Raw genomic sequence first — 20,666 nt, forward strand, 5'->3', positions numbered from 1 at the left:
CTGTTTTCCCTGATTCTATTAAATGTCCTTTATTCCCACAGATAGCATCATCTCTCTTGCCAATTCATTTGGTCATTCAACAAAAATGTATTGAGCAAACTACTCTGGGCAAGGCATGGTGCTAGATGTCAGAAGGGAATACAGAACTAATACAAAATTCCATTTGCAGTTGATTTTACAGTTTTCCAAAGCACTTTCACACACAATCTTATTTTATCCTCATAACCACACTGTGAGATAGGTCAAGTGCCATCTGAATTTTACAGATGAGAAACAGGCTTGTGGAAGGAGGTTAAAATGACTTGCCAAAGTCACAAACATTTGAATACTGACATTTAAGTCTCTCAGTCATGTGCGACTCTTTGTGACCCCATGGACTATAGCCTACCAGGTTCCTCTGTCCATGGAATTCTCCAGGCAAGAATACTGGAGTGGGAGCCATTCTCTTCTCCAGCAGATCTTCTCAACCCATGGATCCAACCCAGGTCTCCTGTACTGCAGGTGGATTCTTTACCATCTGAGCCACCAGGGAAGCCCAAAAAAACATAGACTTAACCAAATCCAGCTTTTCTCTAACTCCAAATACAGTACTTCCCATAGTTTATAATTTAGTAAGGAGATATGCCGTAAGATTGTTTCAAGTATAGACAAGTTAGGAAAAAATGTCCAGAGCCCCACTCACCAGGAGAAAAAAATGAGGAATAATGAAACAACGCCTTTACTGAGATGAGCCAAATCCAAAAGGAGAACAAGCTTCTTGGATTTAGTGCAGGCTATCATCAAGTACACAGGACACAGCAGCAAGCAGTGCACATTCAAGGAGAGACTGGCAATTTGGCTGTAGAAAGTCAGTCCATCCCCTGGCTGGACCCTCAGCCAGTGGCGATCTTCACTGGAGGGTGAATCCGGCTCCTTCTCCTAGTCAAATCCAGGCAAACACTGAACAAACCTTGTCTCAGGACCGGTTATGATCCAGTCACTGAGTATACAAAGACAACCCTTGCCCTCAAACAGTTCTCAACTGCCCTAGTGGGTGAGGAAGACGATTATAGGACAGAGTGGATAAAGGCTGGTAATAGGAACACTGTCCCGTACAATTATACAGTGGAAGTGACAAAGATTCAAGGGATTAGATCTGATAGAGTCCCTTGAAAAAATATGGATGGAGGTTTGTGACAATGTACAGGAGGCAGTGATCAAAACCATCCCCAAGAAAAAGAAATGCAAAAAGGCAAAATGGTTGTCTAAGGAGGCCTTACAAATAGCTGAGAAAAGAAGAGAAGCAAAAGGCAAGGAGAAAAAGGAAAGATATATCCATCTGAATGCAGAGTTCCAAATAGCAAGGAGAGATAAGAAAGCCTTCCTAAGTGATCAATGCAAAGAAACAGAGGGAAACAATAGATTGGGAAAGACTAGAGATCTCTTTAAGAAAATTAGAGATACCAAGGGAACATTTTATGCAAAGATGGGCACAATAAAGGACAGAAATGATATGGACCTAACAGAAGCAGAAGATATTAAGAAGAGGTGGCAAGAATACACAAAAGAATTGTACAATAAAGATCTTCATGACCCAGATAACCACGATGGTGTGATCACTCACCTAGAGCCAGACATCCTGGAATGTGAAGTCAAGTGGGCCTTAGAAAGCATCACTGCAAACAAAGCTAGTGGAGGTGATGGAATTCCAGCTGAGCTGCTGCTGCTAAGTCGCTTCAGTTGTGTCCGACTCTGTGTGACCCCATAGACGGCAGCCCACCAGGCTCCCCGTCCCTGGGATTCTCCAGAGAAGAACACTGGAGTGGGTTGCCATTTCCTTCTCCAATGCATGAAAGTGAAAAGTGAGATGAGCAAAAGATGATGCTGTTAAAGTGCTGCACTCAATATGCCAGCAAAATTTGGAAAACTCAGCAGTGGCCACAGGACTGGAAAACGCCAGTTTTCATTCCAATCCCAAAGAAAGGCAATGCCAAAGAATGTTCAAACTACTGCACAACTGCATTCATCGAACACTCTAGCAAGGTAATGCTCAGAATTCTCCAATCTAGGCTTCAACAGTACATGAACTAAGAACTTCTAGATGTTCAAGCTGGTTTTAGAAAAGGCAGAAGAACCAGAGATCAAATTGCCAACATCCATTGGATCAGAGAAAAAAGCAAGAGAGTTCCAGACTGGACCTTACTTCTGTACCCTACTTGCTGTTGCAGCTGTGGCTATTGATAATACTTCTTGCTTTGAGTCACACTCATTTCGGAATTGGACTTAAAAGTTGGCCTCATCATTAGCTACAGGAGCTCAGAATCACAAAGGGCAGGATGAGGGTGTGATATGGCATGGGAAATAAGATAATGAAAAAGAAATGCGATGATACAGATGCACATTATGACCTGATAGTGGACAATGCTACAGGAATTCAGATGAACTTGAGCAGGGTTTGGGAAATGATGGCCAGTGGACCAAACTCAGCCAGCTGCCTGTCTTTATAAAGAACGTTTTATTGGAACACTGGCATACTCATTCATCTACATATTTTCTGTGGCTGCTTTTATGCTAAGACTACAGAGTTCAGTAGCTGCAACAGACCATATGGCCCGCAGAGCCTGAAATATTTCCTACCTAGTCCTTTACAGAAAAAAAAATTGCTGACCCTTGCTCCTAAATATGCTAAGTGCTAAAAAAGAGGCATATGGAGAATGTTTAGTGGTGGCACAAAGAACAAAATGATTTAAAACATGCTAAGGATTTTCTGTTCCTAGTCTGTATCACCTGTGACACAGATTTCAAAGAATGGCAAGGGAATATTCTTCAACAGAGTGACTAAATGTGGTATATTCACACAAGAAAATACTACAGTGTTAAAAAATAAATTGTAGCTACATCCATAAATCACAGGAATGTTACATGAAAAGAAGAAAATCACATACATATAATTTGACACTTTTTTTAAAGCTCAAAAATAAGAAAACTCATGGATATATAATGTGATAAAAATAAAATATGGAAAAGAAATAATAAACATAAAATCCATGATATGGGATTGCTTTAGGGGAAGCAAGAGGGTGGAGAATCTAGGTAGATTCAAAAGCATTCGTAATGTTCTAGTAGGAACTTCCCAGGCTGTCTAGTGGTTAAGATTTCCACAATTACTGAGCCTGGTCTGGAGTCCCCAAGCCACAACTACTGAAACCCGAGGGCCCTAGAGCCTGTGCCCTGCAACAAGAGAAGCCACTGTGGTGAGAAGCCCATGCCCCTCAACTAGAGAGCAGCCCCAGTTCTCCTCAACTAGAGAAAACCCAGACTCAGCAACAAAGACCCAGCACAGCCAAAAATAAATATTTATTTTAAAAAAAGTCCTGTTTAAAAAAAAAAAAAAAGCAGTGGTAGTGTTCTAGTTCTTAAGCTGATGATGGGTTCTTGGATGTTTGTTTTATTACACTCCATAAATTACATGTCACACATATTCTTTTGTATATATTAAAATTATATATAAAAAGTTTTAAAAAGTATAAAGACAGCAAGCAGTGATCAGTTGAATGCCTGCATAGCAGTTTAGAGAATGAATACCTGGCAGAGATGACAAATGACAACTAGGACTGATTTTTTGAATATTTATGCATTACTGGAGGATTCCCCAAAATTACTCCAGAGCTTGAGGAATCGCCCTCCAACCTGCTGGAAGAATAGACTTTCCATAAGTCCACAAGATGGGGACTTGGAATTGTTATTATACAAATCTGCACTTAATTTGTCATATCAGGATGGTGCCATCTAGAAACCTACAGGTTAACTGAAAAAGGCAACAATGCATACAGAGACATGGAAGTATGAGGAAAAGCGTGGTGCATTTAAGCAAATGCAAGCATGATATGCTGTGCAACTGGCATGCAATAGGATGGTAGGAGATGAAGACAATCAGGTAGGGTTCGGATCACGGTGAACTTTGTACATCATGCTCCAGGATTTGGATTCAATCCATTAGGTCATGGGTAACCCACTGAAGGGCTTCAAGCAGGGAAGAGAGTAATACGATCAGTTGTACATTTAGAGATGTCCAAGTCTCAACAATCTTTGACTACAAAAAAAGGTGACACCTTCTTCCAATCCCCAAAGGTAACTTCAGTTAACGGTTTTCTAATTAAATATGTTTTTCGATATATTTAGCTATTTACAGAGTTTTTACTTTTTAAAAAAATAGATCACACTGTGTGAATTGTTCTGTGACTTTATGTCACTTAATATTATACCATGGACATTTTTTGTGTCAGTACTCACAGAATTCACCTTACCATTTTTACGGGCAGCGTAGTACATTCAGCCCTCCATATCTGCCAGTTCACATTAGCATATGTGGAGTTCAGACTGTACTACAACATTTTACATGAGACTTACACAATTTTAATAAGAGACTTGAACATCTGGGGATTCCAGAGGTAGTAGGTGGGGGAGGGAGGGGGTGCGGAGACAGGATTGTGCAACCAATCCCCAGTGGATACCAAGGCACAACTGTTTATGGATGTACATATTCCTGTTATTTAAGAAAAAAATTCTAATCATCACACTTCATTGTTTCTTTTTCCCCTTTCCTTATTTTTGCTGGACTGACTGAATTTCCTTTTTCCTTTTTTTTTTTTTTTAGCTATTAGTGGTTGGGAAGTTCTATGAACTATTTCTATTCTATTGATGCTTATCTTTCAGTTTTGTTTATTTATACAAATGACACACAAACGTTTTGTAAATACAAAGTATAGAAGAATATAGGATAAAAAGTGGAAGTGTCTGTTCACTAAGTGTTGTGTATAGCTTTCCTCAGTATTTATGTATATATATATATATATATATTTATACAAATAGAAAGCTTTAGTGTTTTTTTAAAATGGTATCATTACTATATGTATAGCTCTACAATTTGCTTTTTAAGCCTAATATACACTGGAGATCTTTTCATAACAGTACATGAAGGTCTATCTAATTCTTTTTAAGGGCTGTGTACTATTTTGTAATAAAAACATACCACATTTTATGTAACCATTCCCCTATTTTGGAACATTTGGTTACTTCCAATTGTTGATACAACAAACAATGAATATCTTGTAACACAGACCTTTGTGTCTGTGTAGAAGTATTTCTGGGGATATATTAGAAATAGAATTGGTCAGACAAAAGGTATATTTAAATTTTGATAGACAGCTATATTAGTGTTAAGGAATGTTGCAGATACACACCCACCATCAGAATGACCACCGACTGTGCACACCATTAGCAACACTAAATATGATCAAACTTTATTGTAAAGTTTTTGTAAAATTACATGAGTTCATTCTCACTAAAACAACCACAACAAAGTAAAACCAGAAATGCCCACTTGATCACCATCCCCTGATCCCGCTGCTGCTGCTGCTGCTAAGTCGCTTCAGTCGTGTCCGACTCTGTGTGACCCCATGGGCTGCAGCCTACCAGGCTCCTCCATCCATGGAGTTTTCTAGGCAAGAGTACTGGAGTGGGTTGCCATTGCCTTCCCCACCTGATCCCTCTGCTGCTGCTGCTACTGCTAAGTTGCTTCAGTCGTGTCCGACTCTATGCGACCCCATAGACGGCAGCCCACCAGGCTCCCCGGTTCCTGGGATTCTCCAGGTAAGAACACTGGAGTGGGTTGCCATTTCCTTCTCCAATGCAGGAAAGTGAAAAGTGAAAGTGAAGTCGCTTAGTCGTGTCCAACTCTTAGCGACCCCATGGACTGCAGCCCTCCAGGCTCCTCCGTCCATGGGATTTTCCAGGCAAGAGTACTGGAGTGGGGTGCCACTGCCTTCTCCCCTGATCCCTCTAGGGGAAACTAATTTCCACCTTTAATAAAAAAATAATAATTTTTTATTAAAGGTTTCATTATACTTGATCTTCTCAGGAATAACTTGGTAATTGACTCAAGCTTCCTAGACATATTCTTAACAATTATTTGGACTTAAAGTGTTATAAGTTCATTTACTCACCAGAAAATGCTTCACCTTTACTGCCTTCTGGGACGGCTTCATCGTCACTTCCATCCAATGATCCAGGTGACTGTGACATCGTCTATACTTGGGAGCTAGGTTAAAGAACAGAGAATTCAGTTTTACAGCTGCCCTCTCCCATATCTCTATGGCCTTATGGATTCAATGACTCTGGTTTCCCAACTAATTTTACCATATTCGTTTCCTATCTTCAAGAAAATCCTCACAATTTCCACCCACTATTCATACCCTTCCCTTGTGATTCCCTATGGCTATGGATCTATTCTTATTTCTCTTCATTCATTGAAAGCTAGTTTGGGGGAGAAAAAACACATCTGTTCAAACATCTTCAACTGGAAGTCTGACGTAGCCCTTCAAATCCTACCTCAAATTACGATGGCTTAGTGAAAGCGGGAAGGTAAAAAAAAAAAACACCTTTTTTCCCTATGGCTTGAGCCCCCGCTGGCTTGAATGCATAGGACTAGGCTCCTCTCCAACTGTCCTGCAACTCTCTTGAGGGCTCTCCAAACTGTGAGCTCACTTGTGATTTGAGCCAGGTCTCTAAAGATTCTATTGTGACCTCATCAGGGCTACTGACCTATGGGAGGCAGTTTTCTAACAGATACTTTCTAACATAGTTTGCCTTTAATTCTCCATCCTGCATGTTAATAAAAGCTGTAACTCTATAATCTCCCTCTTTTAAAAGTTTGAGAGTAACGAACGAAAGGACAGCATATAGAATAATTGAAAACTTGACTAAAGATGTGGCACCACTTAGGGTCTCTTGGCCGAAAAAGTAGGTCCTTGTCAGTAAATTCAGACATGAAACCCCTCCCCGCGTTACCCAATCTCAAAGGAGTCACTTCACTCACTGTCCTAGGGGCACGTACAGGATTGGTTGTTGTTTGTTGTTTTATCTACTTCTATCTCAAAACCTCAGGGCTCACAAGGTCGCGCTAAGCGGCAAGTGCCAAACCTTCGAGTTAAGTCCTGCCTACCAAGGTTGGATTTCCCGTGGACTTATTGGGTTTCAAGGATAATTGACAACAAATCTGACCTATCCCTTCAGGGGAAACCCCTCTTGGCTAGTGAGCGCCAAAAAAGGAACACCTCAAAAGATCTACTGTCGATGGATATGTTTGTTTCCCTAAGTCTGAGTTATTCACTTTTATAATAATACCTATGGGACATTGGCAGGTCAACCAAAGTTGCTCTATTTCAAGACCAGTGCACTTCCTGAACTAACACTAATGAGTGGGAAAGTTCTGACTCCCCTCAGGGTCTCCTTGCACACCATCCCAGTGGAGAGGGCGGGGCGGCAGGCTCTTCACGTGGTCTCCACTGAGCGCCGGGTGGAAGAAATGAGACGGCAGCCTCGAGGTAGCCTGCCCAGGGTGGCATGGCTGAGGGGTGGGACGCAGTTTTTCTGTGGCATTTGGCTAGAGTACACCAGTTTTCCTAAAATGTTCTGTCTTGCTAGGTTGCTCCTTTCCTGATCCTTTGTCTAGGGACAGCTGAATTTGGGGAGTCCTTATTTGTCTTGCTGGTTGATGTTTCACACATACCTTTTCCACTATTGTGAATGGGATACTTCTTTTTCCTGTTTCTATTTCTAGTACTGTTAGAATACAATAAAGCTATTAGAATATAACAATAGAATGTTAATTGTATAATCGACCTGGGGGGTATATTGGTGATTATTGTGAAATTCATTACACTTTTCTATGTGTTTAAAGGGTTTCCCAGGTGATGCTAATGGTAAAGAACCTGCCTGCTGATGCAGGAGACAAAAAAGACTTGGTTTCTATCCTAGTGGTGGGAAGATCCCCTGGAGGAGGAAATGACAACCCACTCCAGTATTCTTTCCTGGAGAATTCCATGGACAGAGGAGCTTGGTGGGCTACAGCCTATGAGGTCACAAAAAAGAGTCAGATGCAGCTGAGCACACATGCACATACCATACAATTTACACCTTCAAGGTGTAAAATTCAATGATTTTAGCGAATTCCAGATACATGTAACCATTACTAGTCAGTTTCAGAACATTTCTGAAACCCGTGAAAGACACCTCATACCCTTAAGGTATTGTCCCCTCTACCTCTGCATCCTGTGGGTGGGAAGATTCCCTGAAGAAGGGAATGGCAACCCAATCTAGTATCCTTGCCTGGAAAATCCCAGGAGGAGCCTGGAAGTCTATAGTCCATGGGGTCGCAAAGAGTCAGACATGACTTATAGACTAAACAACAACGACAACCCAAAGGAGTGCCTTTTTCTAATCAGCTCACCGAAAGGGGGCACTTTTTTTGTGTACAGTTTTTCTGCTCTGAGATCATGCCTGCTATTTGTCACCTTGGTGCTCTCAGAAGCACTGACATGCAGATAACTGGATTTCTCAATCTTAATGCACCCTTATTAGAAGTCTTGACTAATCAGAAGCCAGAACTGGAACAGGCCTTTTCCCCTGGTCTCTCAGAGTGAGCCACTATCATTGCCTTGGTCAAACTGACAGAAGAAAATGACTTTGTTCAGATTAGATCAAGATGGCGGCCTAACTGCTTGTAACTTTCTCTCCATCCTCTCTTCTCCAAATCTCTTAAAACATCAGAATAGCAAAAGGACAAAGACTGGTATAATTAAAGCAAACTGTTCCATCAGCAGTTCAGAAATTGTGAAGATCCCTTGAGGATAGAAATTGAATATGATCATAGTGATAAAAGAGAAGGAGGAGTCCAGTTAAAAACCTGCAAGGGAAAATTACTGGATTAAATCCAGAGAAAATAAAATTTCAGAATGAATAAATGCAAAGAGGAGGGGAGGCTCTCCTGTCAATTAAAGAATTGCATTCTGGAAAGAAGAATCAGTTGGGCCCCCTTGTGATCAGTCCTACACCCCCTTCCCCAACCAATTCCAAGGTTAAAGCCTAAAATTTCACACTAAAGAAAGTAAGCTATTTGCTTCCAAAAACTTGCTAGTGGAAAATCCCATGGATGGAGGAGCCTGGTAGGCTCCAGTCCATGGGGTCTCTAGGAGTTGGGCACGACTGAATGACTTCACTTTCACTTTTCACTTTCATGCATTGGAGAAGGAAATGGCAACCCACTCCAGTGTTCTTGCCTGGAGAATCCCAGGGACAGGGGAGCCTGGTGGGCTGCCGTCTATGGGGTCGCACAGACTCGGACACGACTGAAGTGACTTAGCAGCAGCAGCAGCAGCAGGAAAAAAAAAAAAAAAACTACAGAGCAGACTTGGTGTAATCTGGACTTCCACAAGATATATGGAAAAACAAAAAGAGAGAAGCAACTTTGGACAGGAGAGAAATACAGTAAAGTTCTCCACTGCCAGAGTAAAACTGTTTTGGCAATTTGCAGGGAGTAAGGAGAATGGCCCTCTCTGACTCTGGCAGAAGCACTTACCTTAAAGGGGAGCCTGACAGTTCAACACACACAACCCATTTATACAAAGTCCTTCTGCTAAGGAGAGGGGACAGAGACACACAGCTGCAGAGGGAACCCAGGCAACCTATCTTTGCTAATCAATTTGTCCCTTATTCACTAATATGCACAGACAACAAAAGATTACCAGAAGTAGTTGGAGAAAGCGTACAACATAAAAAGAAGAATCAAGGCCTTCGATAGAAAATAATCCAGAAAGTTCTGAAAAGCAAAACATGAATTTGCAGAGCTGGCAACTATATATATAGCATTTACATTGTATTTACAACTATTTACATAGCATTGACATGTATTAGGTATTATCAGTAACCCAGAGATGATTTAAAGTATCATGGGAGTTTTAATAATAACTCTAAATGGTATATAACCTTTAAAAATGTGAATCACTGTATTGTATACCTGTAACATATAATACTGTAAATCAACCATGCTTCAGTTTTTTTTAAGTTTATTTATTTTGTTTTGATTTTTGTTTGTTTTTTATATTCCGTACATGAGTATAAATCATACAGTATTTGTCTTTCTCCCATTTAACTTGTTTCACTTAGCACAAAAACCTCAAAGTTCATCCATGTTGTTGCAAAATGGCAAGATTTCTCTTTTATGGCTGAGTATATTCCATTGCAACAATATAAATGAACAAATCAAACCAAAACAAAGACATAGACACAGAGAATAGACTAGTGGTTACCAGAAGAAGGTGGGGAGGATGAAATGGAGATCAACTGTAAGGTTATGGATGGAAACTAAATTTTTGGTGGTGAGCATGTTGTAGGGTATACAGAAGTAGAAACATAATATACATATGAAGCTTATTTAATATTATAAATCAACATTACCTCAATAAAAATAAATACACTCCAAATATAATAATAAAGTACAGGGAAGGATGTGCATAGGTCATATGCAAATACCATGCCATTTTATAGGAGAGTTGAGCATCTGAGGATTTTGGCATCCATTGGGGTCCTGGAACCAATCCTCTGTGGATCCCGAGGGATGACTGTAAATAGAATGACTGGGAGGCTGGGTGGGGCGACTGGGTGGGAGCACGGACCCCGCCCCTTCGCAACTCCACCCGTGATGTCGCGGGGCGGGGGGGGGGGGGGGGGGGTCACCGGTCTCAGACCGGCTGCAAGCACAGGCTCTGAAGGCTTAGACCCCTCTGCTCTCCATGGGCATCTGCCAGGCAGGGCACTACCTGCATCTCTTTCTGGCCCACCACCCACCTCTGGTCTGTGCCACTTTGATCCTGCTGCTTCTTGGCCTTTCTGGCCTGGGTCTTGGTGGCTTCCTCCTCACCCACAGAACTGACCTGCACAGCCCTGACATCTCCCAGGACTGGGTCTCCTTCTTGAGATCTTTTGGCCAGCTGGCCCTGTGCCCGGTGAATGGGACAGTCACAAGGAAGGGGCGTGGGTCTCATGTCGTGGGCTTACTGGCCACCTTGAACTTTGGAGATGGTCCAGACAGGAACAAGACCCAGACATTCCAAGCCCAGGTCCAGGGTAGCCCGATGGGATTGAAAGGATCTTTTGCAGGAAAGCTGGTGCTCGTTACGGCCAGGGTGACCACAGAAAGGACCCCAGGAATCTGCCTGTAGTTTAGTGCTACTCCAGAAATCCTGCCCTCCAGCCAGCCACCGATACCCTGCTCAGAGGAGGGAGCAAGAAATGCCACCCTGAGCCCTAGAATGGCTGAGGAGTGTGTCAGTGTCTGGAGCCACAAAGGTCTCGTGCTCATCAAGTTGCTCACCTCGGAGGAGCTGATTCTGTGTGGCTCTCGGCTGCTGGCTTTGGGCTTCTCCCTGATTCTGTTCTGTGGCCTCTGCTGTCTCACTGCAGCGTGCTTCCATCCGCGCCGGGAGTCCCACTGGTCTAGAACCCAGCTCTGAGGGCTCTGGCCTAGTTTCCGTCTCGCTCTCAGGTGTGGATCAACTTCTTGGGCCTTGATTCTGAGTTGGAAGAGATGTTACAAAAAGTGGAGAGCTGAAATGTGGAAGGAAATAAAAGACTTTTTTGCTCAAAAAATAAATAAATAAATAGAATGACTGGCCCTGAGTGGGGAAGGATGAGGAGTAAAGTAATACAAGGAACAAAGCTCCAATTTGCAGATTCTAATTTTTTGATATATTCAGAACACATTGTAGGCATATTCAGAACCTTTATGAATTACTCAGGTAAGTATTATAGCAAGTGAAAGTGTTAGTCGCTGAGTCGTGTCCGACACTTTGTGACCCCATGGACTGTAGCCCACCAGGCCCCTCTGTCCATGGGATTCTCCTGGCAAGAATACTGGAGTGGGTTGCCATTCCCTTCTCCAGCGACTCTTCTCCACCCAGGGATTGAACTTGTGTCTCCTGCACTGAAGGCAGATTCTTTACTGTCTGAGCCAACACGGAAGCCCAACTACAGTAAAATGAAATAAATGAATCTGAAAAAGAGGATGATGTGAAATAGAAATAGCGGTGAGCAAAGAAACAGTAAAAAAAAAAAAAAAAAAGTTAAATGGAATGGGATGAGGGTAGACAGTTTTAAGTTGTATGTTTGGTACCAGGCAGATGAAGGCAATCCAATCTTCCTTTGTATCTTATATATAAAGTAGGATGTGATGGTTAGGGGAAGGGTGGCAAAACTTTGAGAAACATGGAGAAGGTTTGAAATAGTTCAGAATAACTTAATAAGACATAAGTACTGGGGTTGCTGGGCAGACTTTCAGACATATTTGAAGTGAGGTATTTCTCTAAGAAATCATCAGATCATGTGAATAAGTAAGGATATAGAGAAGCTCATACCACTACTTAACAAGGTTGAGTATATATATGTGTGTACATATATATGAGATTCAGTTCAGTTCAGTTCAGTCACTCAGTCGTGTCCGACTCTGCGACCCCGTGAACTGCAGCACGCCAGGCCTCCCTGTCCATCACCAATTCCCGGAGTTCACCCAAACCCATGTCCATTGAGTCAGTGATGCCATCCAACCATCTTATCCTCTGTCGTCCCCTTCTCCTCCTGTCCTCAATATTTCCCAGCATCAGGGTCTTTTCAAATGAGTCAGCTCTTCACATCAGGTGGCCAAAGTATTGGAGTTTCAGCTTCAACATCAGTCCTTCCAATGAATATTCAGGACTGATTTCCTTTAGGATGGACCGGTTAGATCTCCTTGCAGTCCAAGGGACTCTCAAGAGTCTTCCCCAACACCACAGTTCAAAAGCACCAATTCTTCGGTGCTCAGCTTTCTTTATAGTCCAACTCTCGCATCCATATGTGACCACTGGAAAAACCATAGCCTTGACTAGATGGACCTTTGTTGGCAAAGTAATGTCTCTGCTTTTCAGTATGCTGTCTAGGTTGGTCATAACTTTCCTTCCAAGGAGTAAGCGTCTTTTAATTTCATGGCTGCAAACACCATCTGCAGTGATTTTGGAGCCCCCCAAAATAAAATCTGACACTGTTTCCACTGTTTCCCCGTCTATTTCCCATGAAGTGATGGGACCAGATGCCATGATCTTCGTTTTCTGAATGTTGAGCTTTATGCCAACTTTTTCACTCTCCTCTTTCACTTTTATCAAGAGGCTTTTTAGTTCTTCTTCACTTTCTGCCATAAGGGTGGTGTCATCTGCATATCTGAGGTTATTGATATTTCTCCCGGCAATCTTGATTCCAACCTGTGCTTCATCCAGCCCACCATTTCTCATGATGTACTCTGCATATAAGTTAAATAAGCAGGGTGACAATATACAGCCTTGACGTACTCCTTTCCCTATTTGGAAACAGTCTGTTGTTCCATGTCCAGTTCTAACTGTTGCTTCCTGACCTGCATACAGATTTCTCAAGAGGCAGATCAGGTGGTCTGATATTCCCATCTCTTTCAGAATTTTCCACAATATATGAGATTACCTTGTACAAATATAAAATGCATTTATTTTTGCCAATACCCATAAGAACGTTTTCAGAAATAACTCATTTATTAGTCTGCAAAAATTCAGAAATCATAGGAATGACATTCTCTGATCACAATACAATAACATTAGAAATTAAAAACAGAAAAAGGGCCCCCTGAATTAACACACTTTAGAATTCTTTTCTGGTTCAAGTCCCTTGGATAACAGCTTTCTCCAGATAGAATTTATAGGCCATGAAATTCACCCTTTTAAAGCGCACAATTCAATGGTTTTAGTATATTTACAGAGTTGTGCAACCATTGTCACATTCTAATTTTAGAACACAGTCACCACCCCATAAAGACATCCTGTCCCTTTCCTCAGCTGCCTCTAAAGTGATCGGTCCTTCTGAGGAAGCTAAGGCAGTGTTGAGGTGAGGCCCTGACTTCATCCAGCCACTATAACCATTTCAGGCAGCCCCTGCTTAGCATTCACCTGCAGCATGGCCTCTGAGCTCACCTGCATCTGCTTGGCCTTCATCCTGCTCAGCAGTGAAGTGACAGTCCCGGAGGATAAGATCGATGCCCTCATTAAAGCAGCCGGTGTAAATGTTGAGCCTTTCTGCCCAGGCTTGTTTGCAAAGGCTTTGGCCAATGTCAACATCTGAAGCCTCATCTGCAATGTGGGGGCTGGTGGATCTGCCGTGGCAGGAGGTCTTGTCCCCTCCCCCACTGTTGCCCCAGCTGAGGAGAAAAAAGTAGAAGCAAATAAAGAAGAATCTGAAGAGTCTCTTGATGACACGGGCTTTGGCTTTTTTGACTAAACCTTTTTGGTAACATGTTTAATAAAAAACTGAGCTCTTTGCTGCAGAAAAAAAAAGACTCCTGTATGCATTAGCTGACACATCCTATTCCCACCTTTCCCCGTACCCTGGCAACCACTGATCTACTTTCTGTCTCTATGTACTTGTCTATTCTGGACATTTCATATAATGGAGCTATATAATATGTGGCTTTTGTGATTGGCTTCTCTTACTTAGCCTAATATTTTCAAAGCTCATCCATGTAGTAACATGTCTCAGAATTCTTCATTTTTATGGCTGAATCATATTCTGTTGTATGGGTAAGTCAGATTTGTTTATTTCACCAGCTGAAGGATATTTGGGTTGTTTCTACTTTTTAACTATTATGAATAATGTTGCTATGAACATTCATGTACAAGCTTTTGTGTGGGGCTATGTTTTCATTTCTTGGGTAGATGCCTAGGAGTGGAATTGCTGGACCATTTGGTAACTCCATAGTTAACATTGGGCTTCCATGGTGGCTCAGATGATAAAGAATCTGCCTCAAGTGCAGGAGACCCAGGTTTGATCCCTGGGTGGGGAAGCTCCCCTGGAGAAGGGAATGGCAACCCACTCCAGTGTTCTTCCTTAGAGAATGCCATGGACAGAGGAGCCTGGCAGGCTACGGTCCATGGGGTCATAAAGAGTTGGACACGACTGAGCGACTAACACTTTTAAACTAATTAACACTACGTGGAACAGCTAAATTGTTTTCCAAAGTTGTACTATTTTGTCTTCCCACAGTGATGTGTGAGGGTGCCAGTGTCTCCATATCCTTGCCAACACATGATATTTTTTGTATTTTTAATTATAGCCATCCTGATAGGGTATTTTCTAAACATTTAACAAGCTCTTTTAGTATAGTTTCAGATTGACAGAAAAGACATAAGAATATTACAGAGAGCTCATATATATACCCTGTATCCAGTTTTTTCTATTTTTAATATTACTATGGTACATTTATCACAACTAGTTAACTCATGTTGTTGTTCACTTGCTCAGTCGTGTCTGACACTTTGCGACCCCATGGACCGCAGCACACCAGGCCTCCCTGTCCTTCACCATCTCCTGGAGTTTGCTCAAACTCATGTCCGTTGAGTCGGTGATGCCATCCAATAATGAGCCAATATTGATACACTATTATTAACTATATGTCCATATTTTTTTTCAGTTTTCCTTAGTTTTTACCAAAATGCCCCCTTTTCTCTTTCAGGACCCCACCCAAAATCCACATTATCTTTAGTGATCATATCACTTACGGCTGTTCTTGGCTGTGACCATTTCTTAGACCTTCCTTGTTTTTGACGACCTTGACAGTTCTAAGGAGTCTGGTCAGATATTTTGTAGAATATCCTTCAGTTTGTGTTTGTCTAATGCATTTTCCATAATTATACATCACAGCAAGGGTACATGTTCTCAACTTGACTTATCATTGATGAGTGAACCTTGAGTGCCTGGCTGAGGCAGTGTTTGGCTTGTTTTTCTATTGCAACACTCCTCTTTTTCTCTTTTTACAAACTCCACTGTTTATAAGGAAGTTATTATGCACATCCTACACTTAAGGAGTGGGCAGTTATGCTCCCCTGGCTTGAGAAACTATCTACATAAATTATTTGGAATTCTTCTGTACAGGAGATTTATCTACTCTCCTTTTATTTATTTATTCGATCATTTGTTAATATCAGTATGGATTTGTTAATATTTATTCTATACTTTGAATTATAATCCAATGATATTTAATTTTATTACTCAAATTGTTTCAAATTTGGCCGTTGAAAGCTCTTTCAGTTGGCTCCTGTATCCCTTTGACATACATCTATAAAGGGTTTTTTTTTTTTATCTGCTTGTTCAGTTTTATATAATAAAAAAAAGTACGGTGCTCCTGCTCTTGGCTCATTTTATATTTTCCCTGCCCCAGTCTTAGAGTCAGCCACTTTTCCATGGAGCCCTGGCTCCTTCTATTGGAGAACGGAGACAATTTGGTGCTATCTACTAAATTAAATATCCACTTAGGCCTCAACTTTACTATTCTACTAGGTATATAGCTCAAAGAAATATTGGCATTTGTTTGAAAGGGATATATGCAGGCAATTTTTGTGTGTAAGCATTTAAAATATGATAGTCTGTGTATGAGCAATTCACTTAAATATTTATTGCACGCTGATTATGAGTTCAGCACCAATCTAGGCCTTGGTAATATAGCAGGGATTCTTGGCATTTACCATTTAGTGGGGGAAACAATCAACAGAAAGATAGGTAAGTAACATCAGGCAGTCCTGTCAGTCAGGGTACTGGCAGAAAAGAGAGGTACATTTAAAATGAAGGATTGATATGGTTTAATCATTGAAATCTACTGCAGGGCACAGAGCAGGGTGGAAAGGGGGAAAGTGGATACGGATAGGCAAAGCAAGAATATTCAGGGAAGGGGTGATAGTACTATGGGGATATATGCAACCAGAGTGACCATCAAAAGATGAATGGACACATGTCGGAGAAGGCAATGGCACCCCACTCCAGTACTCTTGCCTTGAAAATCCCATGGATGGAGGAGCCTGGTGGGATCGCGAAGAGTCAGACACAACTGAGCGACTTCACTTTCACTTTTCACTCTCATGCATTGGAGAAGGAAATGGCAACCCACTCCAGTGTTCTGGCCTGGAGAATCTCAGGGATGGCGGAGCCTGGTGGGCTGCCGTCTATGGGGTCGCACAGAGTTGGACATGACTGAAGTGACTTAGCAGCAGCAGCAGGAGCAGGATGAGGTGGCCTTTGAATAATGGCATGAGTGAAGGGAGGGAGAGAGACAAGTAGATATCTAAGAGAAGTCGTTCTAGGAAAAGGGGAAAAGTGGCAAGACCCCGAAGTGTTATTCACACAATGAAATATTATACATCAATCAAAATGAATGAACTATAGTAATATGCAAAGATACACAGATGAATCTTAGAAAAGTAAATATTAAGGAGGAAAAATTAGGTTCTGAAAGAGTACATACAGCTACAACCTAATAACCTTTCTATAAAGTTAAAATAAGTTATAATAAATAACATACTTTAAGATGAGCTTCCCTGGAGGTCCAATGGTTAAGTTTGTGCACTTCCAACACAGAGGGCTCAGGTTCAATCCCTGGTGGGGGAACTAAGATTCCACATGCTGTACCATGCCACCAAAAAGTTTATATATATATATATATATATATATATATATATATATACACTTATATATATATAAATATATATAATATAAAAATATAAATATATATACTTATATATATAAATATATATAATATAAAATATAAATATATACACTTATATATATAAATATATAATATAAAAATATAAATACATATACTTATATATATAAAATATATATATATACTTTAAGAAAGAAAGACTCGTATCCACATATGTATGCATACACACACATATATAACATATATTTATGTTTTTATATATATATATATATCATATATGTTTGTGAATATATGGGTGGGCTTCCCTGGCTCAGTGGTAAAGAATACGCCTGCAATGCAGAAGATGCAGGTTTGATCCCTGGGTAGGGAAGATCTCCTGGAGAAGGGAATGGTAACCCACTCCAGTATTCTTGTCTGGAGAATCCCATGGACAGGGGAGCCTGGCAGGCTACAGTCCATGGGGTCACAAAGAGTCAGACAGAACTTAGCGACTAAACAACAACAACATGTATGTATAAAGTAAAACTGTATTAAATAGAGCACCACAAAATGATGAACACAAGATTCAGGATGATGATCCTTTGCCAGGGGCTGAGGGGAGGCAGACGAATGAGATTGGGGGCCATATAGTCAGATTTAGTTATTAAGTTCATGGATGCTTGTTACATTATTAAAAACAACTAACTAAAAGTGAATATGCTTGGATTAATAAGAGAATGTAAGCGAGACAGCAAAAGAGACACAGAAATATTGAACAGTCTTTTGGACTCTGTGGGAGAGGGAGAGGGTGGGAAGATTTGGGAGAATGGCATTGAAACATGTATAATATCATATATGAAACAAGTTGCCAGTCCAGGTTCGATGCACGATACTGGATGCTTGGGGCTGGTGCACTGGGACGACCCAGAGGGATGGTACGGGGAGGGTGGAGGGAGAGGGGTTCAGGATGGGGAACACATGTATACCTGTGGTGGATTCATGTTGATGTATGACAAAACCAATACAATATTGTAAAGTAATTAACCTCCAGTTAAAATAAATAAATTTATAATAAAAAATAAGAGAATGTGCCATCAATAAAAGATTTGATTAATTTATTTCTATTCATCCAAGGCCCAATGGAAAAAAAATAAGACTCTGAGAAGCAAGGGACCATACTTGGCATACTTGTGAAGTAGCAAAAAAGCCAGTGTGGCTGGAGCAGAGGGAGGGAAGGGGAGAGTAATAGTAGATGGAGGGGTGGAGGGGGCTGAACCGTGTAGGGCCTTCAGGGCAGGAGGACCTTGGATCTTGTTATAACTGAGATGGGAAGCCGCTGGAGGTTTTGAGCAAGAGTCAGAGGATCTGACTTATGTTTTAAAAGGTTCATCCTACCTACTGTGTAAAAAATAGATTGTAAGGGGGCAGGCATAAGAAATGAAAGCAAAAAGGCAAAACAAGTAAGAGACAAGTATGATAGTCAAGGTGACAGACGATAGTGATTTTGACTAAAGTCATACTGTTGGAGGTATGTGAGAAGTGATCAGATTTTGGATATATTTTGAAAGTAAAAATATTTGATAGAGATGGTATTTTGTAATGGACTAAGTGAAGGATGTGTGAGAAAGAGAGGGCTTCATGGATATTTGACACAAGAAAATATGAGGATGGAACTCCCATTTATTGAGATGAGGATGACTGCATGTTGGGGAAGGGGCTGAAATTAAGAATTCTATTTTGGATATGAATTGTTTTCCAACGTCTGCTATTCAAGTGGAGATATTAACTTTGGATAGTCTGAAGTGTAGAGGAGATTTCCAGATTGGAGATTTAAAACTGGACATAAAAGGTATACAGATGGTATTTATAGGTATGAAACTGGCTTTTTAGTGTAACCAAGGGAAAAAACATGGACAAGAGAGTCACAGACTGAGTCCTAGAGCAATCCAATAAGAAAATGCTGAATAGAGGAGGAGAATTAACAACCAAAAGGATGTCCTTTTCCTTATAGGGGACTGGAATGCAAAAGTAGAAAGTAAAGAAACACCTGGAGTAACAGGCAAATTTGGCCTTGGAGTACGGAATGAAGCAGGACAAAGGCTAAAAGAGTTTTGCCAAGAGAACGCACTGGTGATAGCAAACACCCTCTTCCAACAACACAAGACTCCACACATGAACATCACCAGATGGTCAACACTGAAATCAGATTGATTATATTCTTTGCAGCCAAAGATGGAGAAGCACTATACAATCAGCAAAAACAAGACCAGGCACTGACTGTGGCTCAGATCATGAACTCCTTATTGCCAAATTCAGACTTAAATTGAAGAAGGTAGGGAAAACCACTGGACCATTCAGGTATGACCTAAATCAAATCCCTGATGATTATACAGTGGAAGTGAGAAATAGACTTAAGGGACTAGATCTGATAGAAAGAGTGCCTGATGAACTATGGACGGAGGTTCATGACATTGTATAGGAGACAGAGAGCAAGACCATCCCCAAGAAAAAGAAATGCAAAAAAGCAAGATGGCCGTCTGGGGAGGCCTTACAAATAGCTGTGAAAAGAAGAGAAGTGAAAAGCAAAGGAGAAAAGGAAATGATCTACCCATTTGAATGCAGAGTTCCAAAGAATAGCAAGAAGAGATAAGAAAGCCTTCCTCAGTGATCAATGCAAAGAAATAGAGGAAAACAATAGAATGGGAAAGACTAGAGATCTCTTCAAGAAAATTAGAGATACCAAGGAAACGTTTCATGAAAAGATGGGCAAAATAAAGGACAGAAATAGTATGGACCTAACAGAAGCAGAAGATATTAAGAAGAGGTGGCAAGAATACACAGAAGAACTGTACAAAAAAGATCTTCATTATCCAGATAATCACAATGGTGTGATCACTCATCTAGAGCCAGACATCCTGGAATGTGAAGTCAAATGGGCCTTAGGAAGCATCACTACAAACAAAGCTAGTGGAGGTGATGAAATTCTAGTTGAGCTATTTCAAATCCTAAAAGATGATGCTGTGAAAGTGCTGCACTCAGTATGGCAGCAAATTTGGAAAACTCAGCAGTGGCCACAGGACTGGAAAAGGTCAGTTTTCATTCCAGTCCCTAAAAAGGCAATGCCAAAGAATGCTCAAACTACTGCACAACTGCACCCATCTCACACACTAGTAAAGTAATGCTCAAAATTCTCCAAGCCAGGCTTCAACAATACGTGTACCATGTACTTCCAGATGTTCAAGCTGGTTTTAGAAAAGGCAGAGGAACCAGAGACCAAATTGCCCACATCCGCTGGATCATCAAAAAAGCAAGAGAGTTCCAGAAAAACATC

General features: G+C 41.1%; 1 protein-coding gene and 1 pseudogene across 2 annotated transcripts in view; one reads left to right on the plus strand and one right to left on the minus strand.

Moving 5' to 3' along the window:
• CUL4B (cullin 4B) overlaps positions 1-6,530 on the minus strand; it is a 45,851-nt gene extending 39,321 nt beyond the window's left edge. For both annotated transcript variants that reach the window (XM_061408608.1, XM_061408607.1), the window contains exons 1-2: positions 6,370-6,530; positions 5,985-6,079 (exon numbers count right to left, since the gene is read on the minus strand). In XM_061408608.1, coding sequence (XP_061264592.1) covers positions 5,985-6,063 — 79 coding nt within the window. In that variant the 5' untranslated portion in view covers positions 6,064-6,079; positions 6,370-6,530. The remainder of the gene's footprint in view (positions 1-5,984; positions 6,080-6,369) is intronic.
• Positions 6,531-10,474: 3,944 nt separating this feature from the next.
• LOC133243497 (insulin-like growth factor-binding protein 3 receptor) lies at positions 10,475-11,616 on the plus strand (annotated as a pseudogene).
• Positions 11,617-20,666: the final 9,050 nt, after the last annotated feature.

The sequence above is a fragment of the Bos javanicus genome, chromosome X, assembly GCF_032452875.1.
Source record: "Bos javanicus breed banteng chromosome X, ARS-OSU_banteng_1.0, whole genome shotgun sequence".
Taxonomy (NCBI): domain Eukaryota; kingdom Metazoa; phylum Chordata; class Mammalia; order Artiodactyla; family Bovidae; genus Bos; species Bos javanicus.